The sequence below is a fragment of the Aegilops tauschii genome, chromosome 6 (genome assembly GCF_002575655.3).
Source record: "Aegilops tauschii subsp. strangulata cultivar AL8/78 chromosome 6, Aet v6.0, whole genome shotgun sequence".
NCBI lineage: Eukaryota > Viridiplantae > Streptophyta > Magnoliopsida > Poales > Poaceae > Aegilops > Aegilops tauschii.
Window position 1 is genome coordinate 113,888,716 of NC_053040.3, and position 9,930 is coordinate 113,898,645.

General features: G+C 45.6%; 2 protein-coding genes across 2 annotated transcripts; one reads left to right on the top strand and one right to left on the bottom strand.

The window, feature by feature from the left end:
* Nucleotides 1–880: 880 nt before the first annotated feature.
* On the bottom strand, nucleotides 881–4,084 carry LOC109781333 (CBL-interacting protein kinase 26). Its single transcript, XM_020339933.4, has 3 exons — nucleotides 3,902–4,084; nucleotides 3,047–3,218; nucleotides 881–2,963 (listed from the first exon to the last, which is right to left on the bottom strand). The coding sequence occupies exon 3, from the start codon at nucleotides 2,952–2,954 to the stop codon at nucleotides 1,467–1,469; it is 1,488 nt and encodes a 495-aa protein (XP_020195522.1). The 5' UTR covers nucleotides 2,955–2,963; nucleotides 3,047–3,218; nucleotides 3,902–4,084; the 3' UTR covers nucleotides 881–1,466.
* Nucleotides 4,085–4,370: 286 nt separating this feature from the next.
* LOC109781334 (formin-like protein 10) lies at nucleotides 4,371–8,598 on the top strand. The gene is made up of 7 exons (XM_020339934.4): nucleotides 4,371–4,825; nucleotides 4,909–5,275; nucleotides 5,648–6,296; nucleotides 6,379–6,859; nucleotides 6,939–7,138; nucleotides 7,271–7,506; nucleotides 7,593–8,598. The coding sequence occupies exons 2-7, from the start codon at nucleotides 5,108–5,110 to the stop codon at nucleotides 8,409–8,411; spliced, it is 2,553 nt and encodes an 850-aa protein (XP_020195523.1). The 5' UTR covers nucleotides 4,371–4,825; nucleotides 4,909–5,107; the 3' UTR covers nucleotides 8,412–8,598.
* The last annotated feature ends 1,332 nt before the right edge of the window (nucleotides 8,599–9,930 follow it).

Consider the following 9,930-nt stretch of genomic DNA (forward strand, 5'->3'; position numbering starts at 1 on the left):
TGCTGAGCGAATGGAAATGGAAAAGGGTTGTTCAGTTGCATTGCTATAGGTACTCCCTTCGTCCCATAATATAAGATGATATTACAATCAATATACTCACATATCACGTGGGTTAACAAATGTTTAGATGGATCATGACATTTTAAGAAAATATTCGCGTGTTTCTAAAAAAAGTTTGTGAAAATTTCAGAAAAGCATTTTAAAAAATGTTGTGTGGTTTAAAAAAATGGTATTTCCATTAAAAATGTATTTGAAGAAATGTTACCATGTATTCATAACGTGTTAAAATATATACTTTTAAAGATATCATCATGTATTATTAAAAATAGGGCATGCACCAGTCGGCCCACAGCAGGCCAACTGAGCATAGTCGGCCCACTGCAGGCCTATCGGTGTACTGCAGGCCGACTAGACCCTGTCGGCCAACTGCAGGCCGACTGGGCTTGAATCTGGTGGCCGACAGCCCAATCGGCCAGCAACAAACTGATGGGCCACCAGTCGGCCTGCTGTGGGCCGACTGGGCTCAGTCGGCCTGCAGTAGGCCGATGGTGTATTATTTTTGAAAATTCTTTTTTTTTGCGTATTATTTCTGTAATTAAAAAAAATGTATTATTTAAAAAAAATTAGCGAGAAAGAACCTCCCTTATAAAAAGGTCCAACTCTCTCTAAACTAGCAATGTGAGACTAATCTTTAGTTCCACCTCTTGCCTTGCACGAATAGGCTGCGTGGGCCTCTAGGATTTATCAGGAATTTCTGAAACTGCTATTGGGCTAGGCCTAAAATAGACAAAATTCCAGCATAATCATGATATTTAGCTCCTTCAAAAGGCACTAACTGATGAACATTCAAAATATAAAAACTGGAAAGATAAACAACCAATTTTTAACCAGAAAAACAATTTTCTAGGTTCCATATACAGTAGTTCTGGTCAATGTCCAGAATTCACATAGATGTTTGTTCGCTCACACGGGTTCCACATATCACATGGTTACATCCATTTACCTAGTTCAGAGTGTTCTAGATATGGTGATGGCTGCATGCCACGATTTCTGTTGTGGCTACTCAATATCTTCAGTCACACCGAACACAAATTTCTGCAGTGCACAAAGGTCCCCAAAATTGAGCGTGCTTTTGGCAAAGAGGGAATATACAACATCAGAAGAAAATACAGCAATACAAAAAGAGCTAAAAAGAAGGGGGAAATGCCAAATGGTAGGCAACTGATCTACTAACACAGGGTAAACCTGATGAACCAGTGACATGTCTGTCAACAAGTCATATGGCACTGGCTGTTCGAACACATCATGCGGCTGCTGCGACGGCAAACTGGTCCTGCCGTTGCAACGCTCCGCATGGTTTATAGGTGCTGCCAACAATGGTTTTTGGTAGGTACTGCTGATGCCATGGCAGCAGTGGCTGCATCTCGTCCTGTGCTTTTGTAGTAGCAGATTGGCAATGGGGCCGATTACTCCTGTGGCTGCTGCGATGGCAAAGGTGATTGCTGCTGCTGCTGCTGCGATGGCAAAGGTGATTGCTGCTGCTGCTGCTGCTGCGATGGCAAAGGTGACTGCTGCTGCTGCGATGGCAAAGGTGACTGCTGCTGCTCTCCTCGGATAAATTTCTCAGGGAGCGGGTGCGACTCGCCTTGCCACGCCCAAACCACATCCTTAAGTGCGGGCCTTATCTCATCTTTCATCAGTTGTTTATACTCTATAGTGTCTCCATTGGTCTTCTTTAATTCAACTAAATGCAAAGAAGGCGCAAACTCAAAAACCTCTGCGTCAAACTCAAGAATGCCCTTCATTCCTTCCTTTGGTGCTGCCAATTTCAAGACACCGTTTTCTTTCTTCTTGATTTTGAGCTTCAATTTCTTGGCCACTTCATTCAGCTTGGCAAATATAGCCTCTGCTGGCTGCCTAGTGGTAAATCTGTCCTCCCTCCGGCCATACTTTTCTTCAAATAAATTGGATAGGTCAAATCCCGTTGAGAGAGAAATTATGTCAAAGGCATTCAAGTTTGTGAGGCTTGATGACGCCTCTTGGTTAACCTCTGAATTGCTGCCTTCTGTTGATTCAGAGGTTGTGGGTTCACCTTTCTGAACCTTGTCTCTTGTTTCTTGTTTAATCTTCAGTCCATTTACATCGACGGGTTTCCTGTACCAAGCGCTTCTCTTTATCCTTGAAACGGAAGCTCTAGTGCTTGGGTCTGGATCAAGAATCTTATACAGTAGATCCCTCAGCTCAACTGAAAAAGGGCGAGGGCATCTATATTCAGCCCTGGAGATCTTCCTATACATCTCTATAAGATTTGTGTCATGGAAAGGAAGGAAACCAGCCACCAGCACAAACAGAATTACTCCACATGACCATATGTCAGCCTTCGCACCATCATAGCCTCTCCTGCTAAGCACTTCAGGAGCAACATAAGCTGGAGTTCCACAGGTGGTGTGGAGGAGGCCATCTTGTCTCGTGGACTCGGCCAGGGCACTTAGACCGAAATCAGAGACTTTAAGGTTTTCATTCTCATCCAGGAGTAGGTTCTCCGGCTTCAAGTCGCGATGATAAACACCTCGGCTATGGCAGTAGTCCACGGCACTGATGAGCTGATGGAAGTATTTCCTTGCAGCATCCTCGCTTAACTTTCCCTTGGTTATTTTGTTGAAAAGCTCGCCGCCTTTGGCATACTCCAAAACAAAGTAAATCTTGCTCTTGCTAGCCATTACCTCGAAAAGCTTCAAGACGTTGGGATGCCTTACCAATCCCATTATCGAGATCTCCCTCTTTATCTGCACAATTAGGCCAACCCTCGAAACCTTCTCCTTATCGATCATCTTTATCGCAACAGCCTGTCCACCTGCGAGATTCCGACCATAATATACCTTGGCAAAGTTCCCTTGCCCTAATTGCCTCCCGATTTCATAACGGTCCATCAGAATTGTCCTCCTATCCTCCATTATAGCAATCTATATTCAGAAAGCCGAATAGTGCTTTCAGTGTCCACTATGCACTACGTTTACAGCGGTCTATTAATAGGTATGTGGCCTACCACGACAATATCCCACTCCTGTGCTCCAGACGCCAGGTGTAAGACACAAATACCGAACCAGTATATGGAGCCACCACTCTTGTGATAACTCAACAAGGAAATTCCGGGCCAAACTCCCTGGAGCACTTCGACTTTTCCAAGATAAATCCGTTACGGTGTCACCAGCCCAGAACTGCAATGAAAAATAAACAAACCTAATCAGAACAAATATGGAGCAAAATGTAAAACAAATGGGGTTCAAGTTGCTACAAATGTACTACAAGCATATTAAGTCTGGGATTTTTTTAAAAGAAAACCCAGGATAATTCTGTCATGAACTGTATTGCCTATCTCATCGTGATTTTGCAAGCCTGCCTAACATCTACCGTTACTTGGCCTAAAAAGAGCATATCTGCTATTACTGGGAAGAAGAAAACTCGATCCTACCAGCCAAAGGGCACTGAAATGGGAGGCTAATCCCAACTAATACTATTGTGAGAAATTAGACGCCCCGAGAAGGTCGAGAGCACTGCAATCGGTCTGATGCTTGGGGATTTCCGGCCGCTCGATTTTCTATAAAGAGTTTACCCAAAATAATAGCAAAACAAAGAATCTATCCAAAATAATAGCAAAACAAAGAATCTATACATGAGCTTCTTCCGGTACCAAATTCCCTCCCCTCTGCGCCGAGCGCCAACCGCATCAGCGAAATCCCCCTATCCTCCGCAGGGCGATGGACTAGCCGGCCAGGAAACGGCCGGGATAATAAGATAAAAAGGCGATAAGCACTACTAGGTCGAGAAGCAACCGGCGGAGGCCGCCGGCAGATCTCTCCGGCCGGCGGAGCAAGCTAGCGAGCACCACCAGAAGCTTTACCTGGTGGAGGACGGCCGGCGGTGCGCGGAGGCGCTGTGTGTGGGTCCCAGATAGTCGGCGCGGCGGATTCGGGCGAGGGTGGGCGGCGGATCGAATATAGCTTAGCTAGCTGTTCTGACTTTTTCGGCGCTCTCGGGGCGTATTTTCCTTCTTTGTTTAGCGAGAGTAGTGTGCATTTCCGCGTCTCTTCTTCTCCAGTCCACATGCCCCCCAGGTGTATCCAGGTGGCGCACGGTGGCCGGCCGGCCCTCTCCACTTTTTCAGGAAAAAAATGGAGTAGTTTTTCTTTTTTGGAGAAAGTGATAGCTCAGCTCCCTCGGGCCGTGACCCTCTCTTTGTCCGTGGGCCAGGCCCGGGTACGGCAGCCCTAGCCCGTCCCATCGACTTGACAAGGGCCTTCTTGGAGTCCAGTGGGTCAGGGCCCACGGGCCGGAACGAACACGTCTCCCGGGAACGACGGAGGCGGGCCGAGGGACGCACCGCCGAACAGCGGCGGCACGGCCGGCGGAGTCCATCGCCTCGCCGCCGACGGCGAGAAACGACGGAGAAGGTCCATTATCTCCTCCCCAGCCCCCCAGTCAACGCAGTAACTAAACTATTTTTCACCGTTTGGTCTCCCGTGCCAGCAAGGGTCGACCTCGAGCGGAATCTGAATCCAAATCTGCGCACGTGAGGGCACGAGCGAGCGACGCGCCGACGCCTCGCCGTCGTCGCCGCGAAGAAATGCTCCGCCTTTCGTTCGTACTATAGGAGTAGTTTCTCTTCTCCTCTTCCTTGGCAGGCGCTCGATCCTCTCGCGTGACCGTCACGTGGACGGAACGGAAGTCAGCGTCCCGCTCCCCGCCTGCCGCGGCACGCCGGCTCGGCTCTTCTTCCTGCTCTGCGGGTGCCGTCACGCCTAACTTCTCCTTCCAATTCCAAGCAGTAAGAAAATAGGCATCCATCCACGTCTTTCCATAAAAACAACGAACGCCACAGGATGCTGACTCCCCTACCACTTCTACCAGAATCATCTGCTAGTGATAGTGCGAGCCGACCGACACCGGGAGTCTTCAGTGCTCCATAACCAACGGCACCCGCCCCTCCTCCTCGGCGATTCCGCCGCCCAACGGCCCAGAAGACATCCATCTTCCGCCTCTCCACTGAGGCGAGACACGTCGAAAGATGGTGGGTTTTGGGAGGACGGGCATCTGAGAGGTGGCAGCCATGACCAGGAGGATGGGGTTGCTCGTGCTGTTCGTCGCGGCGGTATTGGTCGGGCCGTCGAGAGGGGGAGGAGAGGTGGACGGGGTGCATGTCTTGTCTGGATGGACGCAGCCTCCCTCTTCTTCTTCCTCTGTTCCTCCGTTTTCCCTGGTTCTGGATGGGGATCTCGTAAGTACTCTCATTCTTATAGATAGGGACGGATGTAATAGTACAGTTAGTTGTAGATTTCTTTGCTTTGATTTTAATAAAAACTTTTGATTACGAGTCCCTTTCATCTTTTTCTTAAAAGAATAGGCCTCTGTTGTTTACTCATGGAAAGAGTATCAGTTCCACAAGAACTTTTCAGTATGAGCATCACAGGCTGTTTCTGGACCTTTCTAGTCATTTTTTAGTCAATTAGCACTCATCACTACCAATTAAATTTACTTCTTGTCTGACAAAATATGGTCAGTTTGCCTACATGTAATCCTTACTGTTTACTAAGTTTGCTGAAGCATCATATAATCCTCACTGTTTAGGATGTTTCATGGATGGATGCAGGTGGACAAAATACGGTCAATTTGCTTACAAGACATAGTTGGGGCGGAGGAAATTTTAGGCACTGGACAGACGTTTGCTTATGATGAACTGCCGAGCCGTTCTTCAAAGAGTGAGCTGAAGACGATGCTGCTTATGGAGCTCCTGGCCCTTCTTCCACCTGACAAGTCTTCTGTTACTCACGACTGTATCCGCGCAAATTATTTCAGCTTGGGCATGTCACAAGAATTTATCAACTATCTTGAGGACCAGCTGTTCTTGTTTGGTTCAGACTTCTATCCAAGAAGACGGCATTTGGCTGATCAAATGGTTGAAGATGGTCCTTCTTCCGGAGGTGAAGCTAAGTTTCCTCTTTCTCTGATGGAGCAACCATTTACGCCTCCCAACTTTCCGAACACCGAACCTCGCAGCCGTCGTCTCGAAGATAAACCTGCAAAGAAGCGTTGGGGAGTGCCTCCTCCAGTTTCACCTTCGGATAAGCAGCACAACTACATAAAATTGGTCTTGACTGTGGTGCTCCCGACGGCGGCCTTCTCGTTCATTGCTGCATTCCTGATTTTCTACTGCTGTGGATGCAACAAGAGCAAGGTCTCTGTCGGTGAGCCTCGAGATGATCATCCTCTTCTTCACATGCAGTCGGCCAACACACCTGGTGAGGCAATGTCCCTTTCTGTCTACCTATGATGGGTTGTTCTTGGTGTGGTATTATATCATATATCATCAATTTCATGCAGGATCGTCACCCGTTATCCGTGCATCCTCCAGTCAGCTTCACAAGGATGATCAAGGGGTCAGGGCTTCTAAGGCCGGAGGCAGCATGAGTCGGTGCTTTCCATGCTGTTTTAAAACCTCCAGTGATGTGTCAACTCCCGCGCAAGCTACTGGAGGAACACAGAACAACACAAGTGATGCTCCTAAACCAGTGCCTCCGCCACCGCCGCCGCCGCCACCGCCTCCACCACCGCCTCCTCCTATCAGGAAGGCTGGTCCTCCCCCACCTGCACCTCCCAAAGGCTCATTAGCAAGATTTCCTCAGCTGTCACCTGTTGAGTCAAGTCATTCTGAAGGATCATCTGCAAGCGAGCAGGCCAGTGAATCGTCTGAAGCTGAAGTGGGTGCTCCAAGACCCAAACTTCGACCATTCTATTGGAACAAAGTTCTTGCTAATCCTAACCAGTCGATGGCCTGGCATGACATCAAGTTTGGTTCTTTTCAGTAAGTTTTACACTAGCAACAAGTTATTAATCCATTTGTCTGCACTTTGAGGCTTGTATCTGACAAATGCATTTTGCAGTGTGAACGAGGATATGATAGAGGCATTGTTTGGTTATGGCGCTGGCAACAGAAACAACACCAAGGACAAGGAACTTGCCATGGCTGACCCTTCACCTCAGCATGTTTCTCTTCTTGATTTTAAGAAATCGTGCAACCTGGCAGTTGTTTTCAAGGCAATGAATGTCAGGGTAGAGGACATTCAAGATGCTCTCACTGAAGGTAGCTCTTCGTCCATAAGAACATATTGTTAATTGGTCATGTAGCTTGCTTATTCATATGTGGAAAAGATGCATGTTCTTGCACAGATAAAAGCAGCATTCTCTGACATTTCCTTTCACCTCTGTTCTCTAGGAAATGAACTTCCTAGACTACTTCTTGAGACGATCTTGAGAATGAAACCAAATGATGAGGAGGAGCTGAAACTTAGGCTTTACGATGGGGACTACTCGCAACTAGGTCTTGCAGAACAAGTCATGAAGGCACTAACTGACATTCCTTTTGCTTACAAGAGGATCAGTGCTCTGCTTTTCATGTCATCTTTGCAAGAAGATGCTTCAAGTCTCAGGGATTCATTCCTGCAATTGGAGGTAAGCTAAGTGAAAGCAGTTGACTTGTGTATTAAATCTGAAAAGCACTCCAACCTTTACTGAAATTACTATCTTTTTGGTGTCAGGCTGCTTGTGGGGAACTGAAGCACCGGCTTTTTCTGAAACTGCTAGAAGCTGTTCTTAAAACTGGAAACCGTTTGAATGACGGGACCTTCCGTGGTGGTGCTAACGCATTCAAACTTGATACCCTTCTGAAGTTGTCAGATGTCAAGGGTGCCGATGGAAAGACTACATTGCTTCACTTTGTTGTCCAGGAGATTATTCGATCCGAAGGTGTCCGTGAAGCAAGGTTGGCCATGGAAAGTGGAAGGACTCAACCTTCAGGAGATGATTCGAACGGATCTGTCCAAGAAGATGGCGAGTACTACTCCAAGCTCGGCCTAAAGATTGTATCAGGGCTTAGCAGTGAACTGGTTAATGCCAAGAACATAGCTGCACTAGATGCTGATGCTTTATCTGCCAGTGTATTGCAACTCAGACGTGAGTTGCTGAACGCAAAGGAGTTCCTGAACTCTGACATGGCAACGATAGATGAGAATAGTGGATTCCACCGCTCGCTGGCACGTTTCGTTGAGCATGCAGAGAATGAGACCAACTTTCTGTTGAAAGAAGAGAAGAGATTGAGATCGTTGGTGAAGAAAACAATCCGGTATTTCCATGGAAACGATGTGAAAGATGATGGATTTAGCCTCTTTGTCATTGTAAGAGATTTTTTGGTGATGCTAGATAAGGCCTGCAAGGAAGTTGGGGCATCACAAAAGAAGGCGGCGAGTCAATCTCGGAGCAGTGGCAGTTGTAACCCAGCCTCCCAGTTAAATCCCCAGGAGAAACAGTTTCCTGCAGTACTGGATGATCATTTAGATAGCTCGGATTCAAACGATTAATTTTGGGATACAATCTTAGATGTAATCTATAGGGTTTTTTTTTTTGCCTGAGATGATGTACAAATACCCATTTGCAGAGACACTACTGTATACATACAAATGCCACATACACATGGCTTTATACGTACATGTTTGCAGAGGCATTGCTGTATACATATGCATGCCACATACACATGGTTATATCAAACCTCTACATTAGTATCTGATGAAATTCATGCACTCATTTCTAACTTGAGATCCGTTCTTGCAAAATGGGATTCGGTTTTAATTCACAATTTCCTGATCAGATTGCAATGACTATTTGTAGGCACGTAAAAGCTTCTTTTATTACAAAAAAAATTCCAAGCTTCTCTTTAAATTTCCAAAACCACGAGCAGATATTCCAGCACTTAATACCTGAAAATATGCAAGATGTGGAGTTTGTGAGCTCGAGCTCATATGAGCTTGAAGAACAGTAACATCATGAAAAAATCCTGTTTTTTCGGGCAACAGACATCAATGTGTGTTTACCTGCATGTAAATATTTGTGATGGAATGACATTTGTGAAAGTTTGGATTAAAAAACTAAATCGACGCTCCAAAAAGGATGGGGAGCATTGATTTTGTATTTTTTGCTCAAACTTCCACGAATGTCATTTCATCATGATTTTTTGCATGCAGGTGAAACATACATTGATGTTTATTACCAAAAATATCAGATTTTTTATTTTATTTCACACGGTTTTACTGTTCATCCGAGCTCGTGCTCATAATAGCACTTTTGATAAAGTTGTCACTATTTTGGTACTCATAATTCACCATGGACCTCCGTAGATTCAACAGGGCTGATATCTCTACATGGGTTTAGATTGGTGTTGTTTGAATTCACTAGTCAATGTGTACGTGCAATGCACGTTAATTTGAAAGTATATTAAGTGCATGCAGATATTAAGTAAGATATTATTTACATGTTATTATGTGATTAGCACTATATTTGGTATGAAATTAACTGCATGATAAACGTGTTGAGTGCTCAACATTGAACCAGTCTAGGTCGTTGGATTGACATGATTTGATGACCGAGATTAATTAGATCCGCCCCTTTGAGTCTTTTTATATTGGTATAGATGAGCATGAGCAGAAGGTGGGACTGATGATATGTATGGACAAGGTTTCTTAAGAAACATATATTTTTATTTTCAATGTATATTGTTTCATTGGTGTTTTCAGGAATTTATTAAATGGTTGCATTAGTTTGCCCATTGGGGGCTATAATTTATTCGATCTCATTGGTGAGCATTTCAAACATGTCTTGAATCTCTCTACTTTGGCACAAGCATTATCCACGCGTCTCTAGGTGTAACCACTCTTAAGAATACTAGTCATCATGGACAAACAGAAACTCGTCAGTGATAATTGGTCATTATTAAGAAATTCTTTACGGAAATCAGGAGAGGCCACCACACATAATATCTTTGTAGAGAAGCAGAGTGAGTGGTAGGGCCAGCGACATGCATGACCCACCACAAAGAACTTGGCG